The 17,152-nt window shown below is 39.6% G+C and overlaps 1 protein-coding gene across 8 annotated transcripts in view; it reads right to left on the bottom strand.

The window, feature by feature from the left end:
* tmem260 (transmembrane protein 260) overlaps positions 1-17,152 on the bottom strand; it is a 123,610-nt gene that overhangs the window by 31,060 nt on the left and 75,398 nt on the right. For 7 of the 8 annotated variants that reach the window (XM_062968638.1, XM_008122165.3, XM_062968637.1 and 4 more), the window contains 6 exons: positions 14,745-14,917; positions 12,764-12,935; positions 11,869-12,017; positions 9,555-9,731; positions 7,669-7,722; positions 7,167-7,257 (listed from right to left, as the gene is read on the bottom strand). In XM_062968638.1, the coding sequence (XP_062824708.1) occupies positions 7,167-7,257; positions 7,669-7,722; positions 9,555-9,731; positions 11,869-12,017; positions 12,764-12,935; positions 14,745-14,917 (816 nt within the window). The remainder of the gene's footprint in view (positions 1-7,166; positions 7,258-7,668; positions 7,723-9,554; positions 9,732-11,868; positions 12,018-12,763; positions 12,936-14,744; positions 14,918-17,152) is intronic. The other variant, XM_062968635.1, reaches the window with a different exon arrangement.

Raw genomic sequence — 17,152 nt, 5'->3', positions numbered from 1 at the left:
CAATCATGTTGATTAAGCAAATGGAAACATACCATTATTGCAACCATTGTGTTCACTCCTCATTGGAATTGCACTCCGTGGCACTTTCATGATGCGAAATCACAGAATTAGCCTTGCGCATATACTGTGTTTTTCCCCTGATTTATTTTGTCACTACAGTTACGCAGTTTTGACATTCCTGTGAGAAATCATCTACATTGACAAGAAAACCATTGCACGAGAAATTCTGGATTTTTTGACAGGTTTTTGCCATCTATGACAAGAGACAATCCAAGCTTGATTCAAACCCGATACAACTATGGTAAAGGCAAGATATTGTGAAATAAGCCCCATCCAAAATCATTTTTATCCTGCTGCCATTACTCTTTATCAGGCTCGTGTGATAAAGTTCACAGTCTTCCAATTTTTTAACCATAGTTTCCATTTTGATTTATGACTGCACCAAGTTATAGAAAGTTTTCAACTGGTTCAATTTTTTTATTTTCTACACCACGCATGGGCAAACCTTGGCTCTCCAGGTGTTTTGGACTTTAACTCCCAAAATTCCTAACAGCCTGGATGGCCCAATTTTACCCATGCCCAGTCTACCCTAAAGCTATGTAATCCATAGTCAATGTTATTTACATTTACTTAAGGGTGCTTATATTCCAATCTTCAGCCACTAAGGTTCTCAGACTGGCTTACAAATTCGTTAATGCTGTTGCCTTAACGTTCAGCTTGAAGACACATGGCAACAACAACAAAATAATGAAATGTAACCCTTCTTCTGCACTTTCTTCCTTGGCTTTTTTCAATGGCTGCTCCAAGTTTTTGCTATTTTCCACTAGTAATACAGTGTCATCTGCGAGGCTTAAATGGTTGACATTCCTTCCATCAATTGTCACGCCTCCTTCCTCCAAACCTAATCCAGCTTTCCTATGACACGTCGAGTGTATAAATTAAATAGACAAGAGTGACAAAAATGCAGCCTCGTTTGATCCCCTTGCCAAGTGGAAACCATCCTGTTTCTCCATATTTCTGTTGTAACTGATGTCTCTTGTCCTGATCTCAGGTTTCACACCAGGACAATCCAAAGTTGCAGCATAACTTGTTTTTAAAAAGTTTTTCATGATCTACAAATTGTTGGAAGTGAAGAAGCATCAACACTTATGTAGAGAGCAACTAGGGACAAAGGGAACCCTGTGGGGCAGGACAACTGCCTTGTTTTCACCTCTGTTTCTTAGATCTATGTAACTCAAAGTGTTTTGCTTCCCGTCTGCATAATAATAATAAATAATAATACACTTTATTTATACCCCACCACCATCTCCCCAACGGGGACTCGGGGCGGCTTACATGGGGCCATGCCCAGAACAATACAATATAACAAAATATAAATAAAACAACAAATCATAACGCATTAAACAATAAAATTATATATATATATATATATATATATATATATATATATACACACACACACACACACACACACACACACACACACACACACACACACAATACAGTAAACAAAATCAAAAGAACAGTAGATCAATAAAACCAAGGGCGGGCCACATGAACACTAAGTTAAAAGTCTGCATGTATAGATCATTCTCTCTTCTTTCCAAAAGTCTTTAGAGCTTTATTATCCTTTGTTTGAGGAGGGAGTATCATTTGAGATGAACCATATCTCTCTTTTTTTATGGAGTTACGAACTTGGTAGATGAAGGGAATGCGGTGGATGTAGCATATCTCAATTTCAATAAGGTCTTTGACAAGGTCCTCCATGACATTCCCACAAAGAAACTAACAAAATGTGGGCTGGACAATGCTACTATTAAGTCGATAAAGTCAAAAGGGTGCTTCCCGATGGCTTTTCATCCTGGAAAAAACTGACCAGTGGGGAGCCATAGGATTCAGTTCTGGGCCTTTCAGGGCTAGTCAACATCTTTATCAATATCTTGGATGACAGAATAGAAACATACAGATCACATTTGCAAATTAAGAGAAGCAGCTAGTATCCAGAGAGCAGGATCAGAATTCAAAATGACCTCAACAAATTAGAGAGCCGGCCCAAACTAACAAAACGAACTTCTACAAGGAGAAATGTACATTATTATACTTAGGCTATAAAAATGAAACACACAGAAATAGGATGGGTGACACCTGGCTTGAAAACAATACATGTAAAAGGAATCTAGGCACTGTGTTGTCGAAGGCTTTCATGGCCGGGATCACAGGGTTGTTGTATGTCTTTCGGGCTGTGTGGTTATGTTCCAGAAGTATTCTCTCCTGACATTTCGCCCACATCTATGGCAGGCATCCTCAGAGGTTGTGAGGTCTGGAACATGGCCACACAGCCCGAAAGACATACCACAACCCTGAATCTAGGCACCTTGGTAGACCACAAGCTGAACCTGAGTCAACAGTGTGATGTGACTGCTAGAAAAGCCAACACAATTCTAGGCTACATCAATAGCAGTATAGTGTCGAGATCAAGGGGAGCTATCGCCCCACTCTGTTCTGCATTGGCCAGACCTCATCATGAATTGCCTTGTGTCCAGTTCAAGAAGGATATTGACAGGCTGGAAAATGTCCAGAGAAGGGAGACCAAAACAGTCACAGATTTGGAAACCATAAATGCCTATGTTGCTTAAAAAGCTGGTATGTTTAGCTTGGAGAAGAAAAGAAGGCGGAGAGGGGACATGAGAGCCATGTTTAAATATTTGAAAGGATGTCACATTGAGAAATGAAGCAAGCTTGTTTTCAGACCAGGACATAGAAGAATGGATTGAAATAGAAGGAAAAGAGATTCCACCTAAACATTAGGAAGAACTTCTGTGAGCTGTCCAACAGTGGAACTCACTGCCTTGGAGTGTGGTTTCTCCTTTTCTGGAGGTTTTAAAGCAGAGGCTGGACGGCCATCTGTCAGGGGTGCTTTGATTGTGTCTTTCTGCATGGAAAGGGATTGAATTGAAGTGCGCTAGAATTTCTTCCAACTCTTGGATACTATTACACTACGTAACAAAATTTGAAAAAAATATTCTGTTTACTTGTGCAGTACTTTGAAAGTAGTTATATTCCATAAACTTTGTTTTTGTGACTGCTGCAAACTATGTTGAATTGGTTGATACTATGAGATATTCACTGAAAACCTAGAGCAAAATGTGCTCTAGCATTTTTGCAGTTTAATAAACTTTTCCCATGTTTTTATGACAGAACCAATTAGGAAATGACATTTATAACCCAGGAACAAACATTGTGTTATGTGGTGTTATTCTTTCTATTATTCAATGAGGCTTCTCTCTGCCTGAAGATGGCTGAGACACAGACATGACAGTCAGTCAGCATTAGGGACTCTTCTACCATAGTTATGTAACTTTCTTTTTTCTATCTACTCTATTATCTGAGATGTATTACTTGCAGGAATAAAAGTAATTGTTTACCTCTTTAAAACCTTACCAACTTGTGTTTTTTCTCCTCCATTTCTGACCATAAACCCATGCTGCACTCTATTGGCCCGGGCTGTGGCGCAGGCTGGTGAGCAGCCAGCTGCAGCCAGCTGCAACAAATCACTCTGACCAAGAGGTCATGAGTTCGAGCCAGCTCAGAGCCTGCGTTTGTCTCTGTCTTTGTTCTATGTTACGGCACTGAATGTTTGCCTTATATGTGTAATGTGATCCGCCCTGAGTCCCCTTCAGGGTGAGAAGGGCGGAATATAAATACTGCAAATAAATAAATAAATAAATAAATGCTGTGCTATAAAGTAAATATTTTCCCCTGACATTAACTCTAGTCGTGTCCGACTCTGGGGGTTGGTGCTCATTTCCATTTCTAAGCCAAAGAGCTGTTGTTGTCTGTAGACACCTCCAAGGTCATGTAGCCGGCATGACTGTATGGAGCGCCTTTACCTTCCCATCAGAACGGTAACTATTGATCTACTCACTGCTAGATTGGCCAAAGCTGGAGCTAACAGCAGCAGCTCACTCTGCTCCCCGGATTCAAACCGAAAACCTTTTGGTCAGTCAGTTCAGCAGTTTAACCCACTGTGCCACCAAATATTCCTACAAAAATCGAAGGCAGTCTCCATCCATGCCATACCCAAAACAGTCTATGTAGCTTCCAAGACCAAATAGGATATAGTGTCTTTAGGGGTATATAAGCCCTTATATCAGTGATGGCCAACCTATGACACGCGTGTCAGCACTGACACACATGGCCATTTTTGCTGACACGCTGCCGCATGCAGATTGATTGGATGACTATGTATTTAGTGGCCAAATTTAGTGTGATTTGGTCCAGTGGTTTTGTTACTTAGTTCATGGGAATTATGCACATTAGGTTATTCTATTATTATTGTAGTATATTATCATATTATTACTAGTACAGTAGAGTCTCACTTATCCAACATAAACGGGCTGGCAGAATGTTGGATAAGCGAATATGTTTGATAATAAGGAGGCATTAAGGAAAAGCCTATTTAACATCAAATTAGGTTATGACTTTACAAAAGAAGCACCAAAACATCATGTTAGACAACGAATTTGGCAGAAAAAATAGTTCAATACACAGTAATGCTATGTAGTAATTACTGTATTTATGAATTTAGCACCAAAATATCACGATATATTGAAAACATTGACTACAAAAATGCGTTGGATAATCCAGAACGTTGGATAAGCGAGTATTGGATAAGTGAGACTCTACTGTATATTATTATTATTATTATTATTATTATTATATTCACTATTCACGACTACTTTGAAACTAGAATAGAGAGAAATTAGCGTGGAAAGTGCACGAGGTACCATAGATTGTTGTACATGGAAATAAGAGTAGTAAATAGTTTTTGATTTATTAAATACAGTTATATATTACAATTATATATTTTTGTTATTTAAACTATACCTATTGCGAAATTATGGGGTTTTTTTTCTCAAAGTGACACACCATCCAAATCATGCTAGGTTTTTTTGGTGAATTTTGACACACCAAGTGCAAAAGGTTGCCCATCATTGCCATATATCCTAATACATCAGCCTCAGGGAGTCAAACAGTCATGCCTTTCTTCTCTCGTTTGAAAAAGGGACTTTTGCAGCCTGGATGTCTTTTAACCGAAAGCTCTCCTTCTGCTCCAGGGTGAGTTGACAAACAAGAACATGTGCGTGAAGCAGAGGACAACGGAGGCCCTTCTCCGCAGGAGGTGCTGGAAAGGAACGCTTCCCAACCTGGACACCGAGTGCCGTTGCGCTCAGCGCATCTCAACGGGACATACATCTGCCACACCTCACCCTTCCCTCCTCTCCATCCGGAGACAATGAAAAGAGAGAAAGGGGGGGGGGGGGAAGAGAGAAATACACAGCCTCGGCAGCTGGCCGCTTGGAGTCAAGTGCAACGGCCTAATTTTTGTTTTCTAAATCTCCATCTCTTCCTTTCCCACATTTTAAAAGGAAGTTCCACACTGCAGCAGAGCCTGAAAGACTTGATTCCTTGGGCTACAACTCCCAAGCCCCTAAACAAGCAATCATTCATCAATTCATTGACTTTATACACTGAGATCCAAGGTGACTTAGGGTCATCAGCACAAAGGCAGGGATTCCAAAGAATTATTTCAGGGTGAATAAAACTTCATTTGGATCTCCAAAATAAATTTGGTTTGTAGATGGACAAAGACTTCAGAAACATTCAGAGACTTTTTCTCAGCTAGAGCCATATTGAGTCCCCTTTGGGGGAGATAAAGCGGGTTATAAATATAATAATAATAATAATAATAATAATAATAGTCATTATTATTATTATTATTATTAACACACATCATCCAAAAATACATCACATAGTCCTAAACACTTAGGAAGTGTTCAATTTGTGATTCTATGATACGAAATCCAGCACATATATCTCGTTTGCTGTGGCATACTATGTCTTTGTGTCAATAATAATAATAATAATAAACAAAGTTCTGGAATACAACACACCAGACACCACAGTTGTGGAAAAGAAAAAGGTTTGGATCATTGATGTTGCCATCCCAGGTGACAGTCACATTGACAAAAAAAAACAACAGGAAAAACTCAGCCGCTATCAGGACCTCAAGATTGAACTTCAAAGACTCTGGCAGAAACCAGTGCAGGTGGTCCCGGTGGTGACCGGCACATTGGGTGCCGTGCCAAAAGATCTCAGCCGGCATTTGGAAACAATAGACATTGACAAAATTACGATCTGCCAACTGCAAAAGGCCACCCTACTGGGATCTGTACGCATCATCTGAAAATACATCACACAGTCCTAAACACTTGGGAAGTGTTCGATTTGTGATTCTGTGATACAAAATCCAGCAAATATATCTTGTTTGCTGTGTCATACTATGTCTTTGTGTCAATAATAATAATAATAATAATAATAATAATAATAATAATAATAATAATAGGGTGCATCTACACTATAAATATTAATGCAGTTTGACCCCACTTTAATTCAAGGCTATGGGATCTTTGGCATTGTATTTTGGTGAGCCATGCACTCTCTGGAAGAGAAGACTAAATGCCTGGTAAAACTGCAACTCCCACAATTCCATAATATTGAACCATGGCAGTTAAAGTGGTGTCAAGCTGAATTAATTGTTCAGTGTAGAGGCACTCTTATAGGAACTAAAAAAAAGTAAATGTCCCATGCTATAAATTTTTAAACAAACTGATTATTTTAATGGTTAAAATACAAAACCTTAATGAGATATGATACAATATACCACTTCTAACACATTGCTGCTGCATAAGGTCCCATCTACACTGTTCTATAATGCAGTTTGAAACTGCTTTCTATGGTCAGTGTAGACTCATATAATGTAGTTTAATGGTATAGAAATGCATTATATGTGTCTACACCAGGCATGGGCAAGCATGGGTCCTCCAGGTGTTTTGGACTTCAACTCCCACAATTCCTAACAGCCGGTAGGCTGTTAGGAATTGTGGGAGTTGAAGTCCAAAACACCTGGAGGGCCCAAGTTTGCCCATATCTGATCTAAACACTAAGGAATCGCAGCCTAGAATTGCATTTTTTCAGTGGTCACCTATATGGAAATATTAGATTGGACCAAAGCTACATAAAGCTTGGGCAGAAATCTATGACACAAGCTCAAAATGAATAGAGCTGAAGGTTATCTTTTAATGTAGGGAATAGAAATTGCTTACGCTGTAAGCAAACATGTAAAGCTGGGATTTCACATCTGCAGAGACAGAAGCCATTTCTGCAAGGTCGAAAATGAAGAAGGCTGTTTTCATCCTGGGGAGACAGAAGGAAATAGTTCATTAAATCTGTGAAATTTCGCCTCCTGATCCCACACCGCACTGCAATGGTCAACAGGTGGAATTATGTGGCAAAGGCAACTAAGGAAAAGGAGATATCCCGACTTGGACCACAACTCCCATCACCCTAATACTTGCAAGGCAAGGTTTGCCACCTACTGCTTGAATAATTATATTATAGACAAGACACATTTTGGTTTCCTGAAGTCCATCGTAACTTCACTTTTGCCACCTGGTTGTAGTGATATTTTGTGATGTAATGACACCATGTACGTGGGTAGCTGAGCACTTCTCTTCCACAATAGTATCCATTCAGACAGGAGAATGTGTGGTTGTTACTAGGGGGAAGTGTTGGTTTGTAGGTGTATTTCTGTGTGCAAACTCTCACCTGGCTTGCCACATCTCCTCGTTGGCTACTGCTTCCCACGAAGTCGCATCAAACCTGAAGAAGAAACACAGAAGTTCTGTAGAGTCAGAAAGAATGGTAACAATGACTATTAGTACAGTAGAGTTCCAGTTATCCAACATAAACAGGCGGGCCAAATGTCAGATAATCGAAACTGTTGGATAATAGGGAGGCCCTATTATCTCTCCTGGCAAGCCGAGTGCTTGCCGAAGGGAAAAGTCTCATCCTGTTGCACCTCAGCACTTGTTCACCTTGCTCTTAACACACACTCCACCACGGCAGGCTAGGTTTAAACAGTTTATTGAAAAAGATAGCAAAGTCTAAATAAAAAGCAGTAAAGAAAGCAAACATCCAAATGCAATGGCAGTCAATAAAAAGCAATATAATCCAGAAGTAAAAGCAATTTGCATAATATAAATCCAAGTCTCTGATATAAGAAATTAGTCCTGAAAAACAAGGCACCATGAACTTCAGAGTAAAATCCAAAACACAGTTTCCAGGCATGAACATAAATGAGAATCCTTTTCCATGAGCTTAGACAAGGTAGATGTGCTTCCAAAAATCAACGTTGCTTCATCTGAAATCTCCCTCTGTTTCTGCTGTATTTACCCATGTTTACAAGCCAAAAAGGCACTTCTCTGCCCTTGAATTCCCATGTGTTTGCCAGCTATTCTAAGGGAATGTCTGGGGCGATGAACCTTTAACCTTAACCTTGTATCTCTATCTAAGGAAGACTCCTCTGAGTCGCTGCCCAAAACACCTGGAACTTGTTGATGTTCGAAATCCTGTGAAAGGTCACCCTTATCAGTAGTTTCTGTTTCCTTGCCAGCCCGCGACCTCTCTGATAATTCACAGCCAGAGCCTTCAACATTTCCAGCATCAGAGCCTTCGAGATTTCTCTCCTCAGCATTGCTTTGGTCAGCCTGCATAAACCCAAATCCCCCTTCATCATCAGACTGAACCACAACATGTCCATCCAGCAAGCACCCGGATTAGAGAAGACCACTGCATGTTGCTGCCTAGCAACGCACACTGGGCTTCTCCAAAGCGCCGGGTGGTTGCTGGAGGGAAGAGTCGGATAATACAGTACATCTGATAACTGGAAGGCGGATAACCGGAACTCTACTGTAGTAACTTTTCACAGTCCAACCAAAAAGAAAAACCTTTCTTAGTATCTTGATTTTGAGGCATGTTCCTGGGGTTATTTGGGGCACTGATTCAAAACACTGCATTGGATAGACCACATCAGCTCTAGTTTCTTAGATATGGTTTAATTGTTTTCTATGAACAAGCAGAGGTTTGTGTTCTGTATCTCAAAAACTGGAGCTAATAAAAAAAGTGGGCCACCAACATGAAATGTTTGGAACGCTCTACGCCAACTACTCCAGTGTGACTGTGGTCAACTTCTGGAGGAGAACCCTACAAAGAACATATTAACCAAATTCACGAAGAAACAAATCTGCAAAAGCTAAATCCAAAAAAGTGGAGGGCCAAGTATATTTCATATCTACAAGACAAATATAATTCAGAGAGGACCGTAGAGGTCATCTTGGATTGCCTCATCAGAGGTAAAAAGGCATTCAGAAGTGACTTAATAATAGTAATAATAAACTTTATTTATATCCCGCCACCATTTCCCAGAGGGACTCGGGCAGCTCACAAAGCACTCAAAGGTGCAAACATGCAAAATACAAAAAGTGCATAGACAGTAACGCAAAAGCATAGCAGCCAACATAAACAGCATGCCTCCTTTATTGCTTCTTTCCAGAATGAAATCAGCAAAGAATTACATCCTAAACCAAACATAACTGCTTTCATCCCCAACTTTCCAAACTTTGATAAGCTGCCGCCAATGCTGTGTGGCTCACCTGCCATACTCCTCGCTCCAGTTGTAGAGATTTCTGGTGAGACTGATCCACTCTCCGGGGTCAAAGGGGGCTCTGGAAGACACAAGTTTGTCGCAGGAGCCCCACGGCCAAAGGACATAGTCTTTCTTCCAGGTGGGGTCACCTTCATGGAGCCCAATGCAGACAAAGGATTCTTTGCTGTTGCAAACAACAAGCCAGCGGATGGTATTTAAGATTTCCAGAATGAAATGATTTGTCTCCAGTTGCAACAAAAGCAATCAGCAACAGAAGTGTTGCAAGAGATTCAACACAGGCTAATATTATTGTTTCAATAAAAAACAATTTAGGGACTGCAGCAGCTCAGGGAGATCATAGAATCATAGAATCCTGGAATTTGAAGAGACCTCACGGGGCCATCCAATCCAACCCCATTCTGCCAAGAAGCAGGAAAATCACATTCAAAGCACCTCCGACATAATAAATTATAATTTAGTATGCTTTATTTTATTTAATAAAAGAACAATCCTAAAATAAAAAAGTGATACAACAGGCCATAGGATAATTCTGCCTGAAATGCAGGCATTTATATTCTACTATCTAAGGAAATACATTAAAAAAGTATTCTTAATGTACTAAAAAGCAAAAATATACTATTCTAGGAGTAAGAACATGATTTATTACTAGCCTTAATGAAATATAGACTTAGCATAAATGCACATTATATTATTCTTCTATATCTCTCTGCTAACCAAATAATGACATACTGCTTGGAAATCCTGACTATTTGTATTACTACTACCCTGTTTCCCCGAAAATAAGACAGTGTCTTATATTAATTTTTGCTCCCAAAGATGTGCTAGGTCTTATTTTCAGGGGATGTCTTATTTTTCCACAAAGAAGAATTCACATTTATGGTTGAATTTTTAAAAAATGAAAATTTATTATCTACTGTACAGTAGTTGTCATCACAAACCAGCATAACCAAACTGTGAATCCTTTCAATATTATATTTTATTGCTATACTGTTTTAAAATTACTGTTTTAAATTTCTGTTCGTATGTAAATTTATTTTGTTGGTGTGTAAGCTGCCCTGAGTCCCTTCTGGGAGATGGAGGTGGGATACAAGAATAAAGTTATTATTATATTATTATTATTTCTTGTTACTATCTTTATTTCCACGTACAACAATCTATGGTATGTACATTTACCGATCCTGCATGATCCTAAACAAAACTTTACTAGGTCTTACTTTCGGGGGAGGCCTTTTATTTAACAATTCAGCAAAACCTCTACTAGGTCTTATTTTCTGGGGATGTCTTATTTTCAGGGAAACAGGGTATTATTATTATTATTATTATTATTATTATTATTATTATTATTATTATTAAATTTTCCAACTGTTGTACTGGCACAGTAATGATTGTTTAGTTTAACTTTAACAGTTTTTGGCAGTTCTTTGTTAGAACATTACCAATGTCAGCTGCTTCTAACCTAGCGATTTTACTCGAAGTGTTTAATGCCAATGCTCATGCCTTTTTGCTTTTGCTTTTTGGTGTGTCTCTTTGCCAAGTACTTTTGCATTTTTATATCGCCATTTGTTCAGATTTATTTTTTTTATTTTTTTATATAAATATGGACACTTTGGCTTTGCTTTTGGTTTTTGGTTTTTTTTCCTCTCTCCCTTTTTTAATCCTTTTTTAATCACAGTTTTCCTACTTTCTATACAGTCAAATGTTCTCACTCTTTTGATGTTAATTTACTCTATCTTATAAGTTAAAACTTCAATAAAAATATATTTTTTAAAAAAGCACCTCCAGATAGCCATCCAGCCTCTGTTTAAAAGCCTTCAAAGGAGGAGCCTCCACCACACTCAGGGGCAGAGAGTTCCACTGCTGAACGGCTCTCACTGTTAGGAAGTTCTTCCTGATGTTCAGGTGGAATCTTCTCTCCTGAAGTTTGAAGCCATTGTTCGTGTCCTAGTCTCCAGGGCAGCTGAAAACAACCCTGCTCCTTCCTCCCTATGACTTCCCCTCACATATTGATATATGGCTATCATGTTTCCTCTCAGATAGACCTCTGAGGGTCTCATGGGAAGGCTACAGGGTAAGCAAGATGAGGGCTTTGCCCTCCAAAAAGAAATCTGTCTCTCCAAAGGGACACCTGCAGTTTTTACTTTCCCAACACTATTGAACAGCCAGGACACAGATGAAACTTACACACAAAAAAGCAGATTATAGATAAATAGTGATGTCTACAGGGCAAACATGCAGAACCACGTACTCCGTACAAGTTGAGACAGTTTTAGAAAAGCTACTATTCAAAACGGAATACTTACTGTTTATTTACCTTGAGCAAATGATGAAGGTTAAATGTGATTGTTCCATCAGGTAACAACGCTTCCGTAGGATTCCAACGGTCTCCGGGGAAAACAACACCAGGCAAATGTTTTGCTAACTTTGGCAAGTACCAATGGTAAGTCATCATCTGGTAAAGGCAAAAAAAAATGCAAAAATGTAAATTTAATTTAGGGTAGTGAAAGAGATTTCAGTTCCCCTGAAGATTTCTAAACTGGCAGAGGTTTGGTCTTTGAAATTCCTTCTAGGGTTTAATCCAAACCAGGAAAATAATTCAACTCTAAGATAAAGGTAAAGGTTTCTCCCTGACATTAAGTCTAGTATCTGACTCTGGGGGCTGGTGCTCATCTCCATTTCTAAGCCAAAGCGTAGGCGTTGTCCATAGACACCCCTAAGGTTATGTGGCCGGCATGACTGCTTGGAGCACCGTTACCTTCCTGCTAGAGCAGTACCTATTGATTTACTCACATTTGCATGTTTTTGAACTGCTAGGTTGGCAGAAGCTGGGGCTAACAGTGGGAACTCACCCCGCTCCACAGATTCACCGCTGCCCTTTTGGTCAACAAGTTCAGCAGCTCAGTGGTTTAACCTGTTGCACCACTGGGGGCTCCAATTCAACTCAACTATACAATATTTTGCCCCAGATTTACAGTGTTAGTGCAGCACCTACTCAAAATATACCTGACTTAGATTGTATTGATAGCCAGACATTGACCCTACGCAAACTGAAACTGGCAATGCTGTTTTCTTTCTCTTTCTCCCAAGGCTACACCTACTGGCATCACCCATCCGCTCCCATATGGATGCCAACCCCCTCCCTTGACCTCAAAAAGGTTCCCCATCCTTTTCTGCACAATGAGATAACTTCCTACCTACCTCCTGATCAACTAAGGTGACATCTGGCCTCATTCCTTCACAATAATGAAGGTAACGAAGAGAATTCCCCGGCAGGTCTCCTCGCAGCAGGACGATGGCATCTGGGGGCATGGAGGACAAAAGGTTTCTTGCAAAGCGGTCAACAACATAGTTGTGGCTTTGGTCGCAGACACTGGGAGGAAAAAAACACGTCAATTTTCCAAGCTTTTATATAATGCACAGAAGACAGATCTGAGAAAGGTGAAGCCGTAAGGATAGTTGCTCCTTGGTTAGATCAAAAATGTCAATATAGGTTGAGTCTTCCTTATCCGGAAATTCCAAAAAGTGCTGCCAGCCGACCGCTTCTATCGTTGGGGAAAGGGGGCTAGACACAAATCCAGTTCCTGATGGGATTTTCCTAAAGGAGCCCAATTGGGGGAAAGAAAAGAAGGGCAAACTGGGGAGGACTCCACCTATATAAAACAGACACGGCTACTTTGCAAAAAGGGCAAGGAAAGTATGCTCACTGCCAGGAACTACCTTGGATGTCTATTTATTCATGGAGGCATTACATAAGGGAAGTCCTCCCATGCTTTTCCGATCTTCTCTTTCCCCATTCAGGTTTCTGGCCTCGGTAAGAAAAGATACTTCCTTGAGGCTTGATGGGCACTGGGAGGGTGACTAACCCCCTTTCTTCCACCTCTCATTTATTGGACTATGTTACACGATTTTTGTTTCTGGGTTATAAATATCATTTCCTAATTGGTTCTATCATCAAAACATGGAAAAAGTTGATTAAACTGCAAAAAAATCGTTTTTGTGGGACATCCTGCAGCATATTTTGTTCTAGTTTTTCAATATAGATAGAGTCTCAACCAATTCAATGTAATTTGTGGCAGCCACAAAAACCAAATTTCTGGAGTATTACAATTACAGTAGAGTCTCACTTATCCAACATAAACGGGCCAGCAGAATGTTGGATAAGCGAATATGTTGGATAATAAGGAGGCATTAAGGAAAAGCCTATTAAACATCAAATTAGGTCATGATTTTACAAATGAAGCACCAAAACATCATGTTATACAACAAATTCGACAGAAAAAGTAGTTCAATACATAGTAATGCTATGTAGTAATTACTGTATTTATGAATTTAGCACCAAAATATCACGATATATTGAAAACATTGACTACAAAAATGCGTTGGATAATCCAGAACGTTGGATAAGCGTGTGTTGGATAAATGAGACTCTACTGTACTTTCAAAGTAAGTACCGCACAATTAAACAGGAATAACACTTTCAAACAAGGAACTGAAAAGTTTTCAAATTTTGCTACATAGTTTTATGTATATGCATATACAGGTATTCCAAACTTCATAAAAATTCAATAATCCAAAATCTTTTTTAATTCATGGTTTTTTCCACTTTTGCAAAAGTCCTGTGCTCCTAAATCTCATGGAAGAGGAGGCCCTATTTACATATACACAGGCCAGAACTACTTGGGGGAAAGAATGGGATACAGATATAATGGGACAGATTTTGCAGAAAATCCACAAAAGAGTATCAACTAGTCATTTAGCAAATACTCCAATACTGGGCTTAGGTGGCCCAAGGGTATGACTGGATACATCACTTAGAATCATAAACTCATAGAGTTGGAAGAGACCACATGGGCCATCTACTCCAACTCCACCATGTTCTTGTAAGTTACTTCTACAAGTATACCTCTGTTAACAAAGCCTCTGACAAAGTCTTTTCATGCTTATCCAGCTATCCTTTCCTCCTCTTATTTAACAATAAAGGTTTTTAGCAACATCAACACTGAGAAAATAATGAAAGACAGCTGGACAAACAGATTTTTGGTGTTAGTTTGTCGCACTTTGTCTGCAGTAATAACAAGGCTTGAGTTGAGAAAGAATGGTGCAAGAACATAACATCCTTTCCATGATATTTTCTGTTAAAGAAGCAATGCCCAGGAATGTATCTACTTTGTTCAAATACCTGTAATTGGAGTAGATTTGCATTGTGACAAGCAGAGTGGCCAAGAGCCATTCCAGGCTGTGAATCAGCCGGTTGGTTTCAACTAAACTTTCGCCCAGAGAGAAGAGACAGGAGAAGCCAAGACCAGCCAAAACTGCCAGTACTGCATTACTCTGCATCCAGAATCGCTCAACCTGTAAAGAAATATATAGTGTGAAGAGCATAAGAGGAATGGTTGGATGAGCTTTTCCACTTTGACCTGTTCAGAGGATCATTCCCACCATGAAATTATAGGAACACAACAAGTTTCATCATCATTACTATTATTATTGGTTGCGTTTCTCTTTTCTGAAATGCCTGGGACCTGAAGTGTTTTATATTTTGGATATTGTACAATTTTGTAATGCCTGCATTCGGACATAATGACGTACCTAGCAGATGAGACTCAAATCTAAACACAAAATGTATTAATGTTTTATATACACATCATCTGAAAGGACTATTATTATTATTAGTAAAGGTAAAGGTTTTCTCCTGACGTTAAGTCCAGTCGTGACTGACTCTGGGGGTTGGTGCTCATCTCCATTTATAAGCCGAAGAGCCGGCATTGTCCATAGACACCTCCAAGGTCATGTGGCCGGCATGATTGCATGGAGCGCCGTTATCTTCCCGCCGGAGCGGTACCTATTGATCTACTCACATTGGCATGTTTTCAAACTGCTAGGTTGGCAGGAGCTGGGGCTAACAGCGGGCACTCATTCTGCTCCCGGGATTGAACCTGGCACCTTTTGGTCACAAGTTCAGCAGCTCAGCGCTTTAATGCACTGTGCCACCAGGGGCCCCATTATTATTATTATGTTTATTTATATCCCACTTTTTCTCAAACCCGGGGAGCGGGGTGAGCTCCCGCTATTAGCCCTAGCTTCTGTAAAACTAGCAGTTCGGAAACATGCAAATGTGAGTAGATCAATAGGTATCTTTTTGGCGGGAAGGTAATGGCGCTCCATGCAGTCATGCCGGCCACATGACCTTGGAGGTGTCTACGGACAACGCCGGTTCTTCGGCTTAGAAATGGAGATGAGTACCACCCCCCAGAGTCGGACACGACTGGACTTGATATCTGGGGAAAACCTTTACCTTTACCTTTTTCTCTCCTCAAGGAGACTCAAGGTAATTGTATACACAATATATTAAATGTTTTTGTACACAAAGCTTGTGTACATTGAACCATCAGAAAGCAAAGGTGACACAATGCCCGTCACCCATGTGGACAATTTTGGATTGTGGAGCATTTTGGAATTCCATACAAGGGATACTCAGCATGTATTTATATTCCAATTTCCACCCAGACTGGGGTATTAGCCACACTGCAGAATGAGAGCAGTTTGAAGCCTGTTTAACTGCTATGGCTCCATCCTATGTAATCCTGTGATTTGCAATTTGTTGTGACACCAGAGCTCTCCAGCAGAGAAGGCAAAATATCTCACAAAACTACAAGTCCCAAAGTTCTACAGCACTGAGCTCCAGATTTCATAGCACTGAGACATGGCAATTAAAGTGGTGTCAAACTGCTGTAATTCTGCAGTGCAGTTATATCCTGGGAATCAAAGCATCTCACACATTAAAGAAACATTGAAAATATATTTTAAAAGATGATCTAAACTAAGAACTACACTACAATGACAAACTCTAAAGACGGAAGGACTAAGAGAAGGATCTCTCCTGCTAATTTCAGAGTCTCGACAGACATATAGTTGGAGATGTCGTACATATAATAGCCTGGGATTAAACCATATAGAGCTATATAGGTCAAATAATTTCTTTGAACTGTACCAAGAAACAAATTGACAGCCAAAGTCCAGTCCTACAAAATTGTAGGATTTGTAGTTGAGATAAGGACATTTCAAATTCTATGGCGGAGAGCTCTAGCGCCCCATCAAGCTACAAATCCCTCTAAAGGGACATCTGCAGTTTTTACTCTCCATAGGATGTTGCCATGGCAGTTAAAGTGAAATCATAGTGATATAATGACTTACATGTATTTTGTGAAAGGAGCAGACTTATCTAACATTAAGTTACAACAATAATGTAACTTAAGAATACTGTACACAATTTTCACTTTAAAAAGGAATGCCAAGGAGTAAATTATTTATAACTAGTTACTTCCGAACTCTTCTTCCTGACACTAGAGATGTTTTTCACTGTTTAATACATAATCTTCTTTGGATTTCATTAAACTATTTTGAGTCTTGTTTTAAGAAAGTGCAATATAAATAAGCACATATAGTAATATACTAATAATATATGGTCTAGCAGTACAGTAGAGTCTCACTTATCCAAGCTAAACGGGCCAGCAGAAGCTTGGATAAGCAAATATCTTGGATAATAAGGAGGGATTAAGGAAAAGCCTATTAAACATCAAATTAGGT

The sequence above is a fragment of the Anolis carolinensis genome, chromosome 1 (genome assembly GCF_035594765.1).
Source record: "Anolis carolinensis isolate JA03-04 chromosome 1, rAnoCar3.1.pri, whole genome shotgun sequence".
NCBI classification, from domain to species: Eukaryota; Metazoa; Chordata; class Lepidosauria; order Squamata; family Dactyloidae; genus Anolis; species Anolis carolinensis.
Note: the sequence above shows the minus strand (reverse complement) of the source record. Positions and strands in the feature narration are given on the sequence as shown.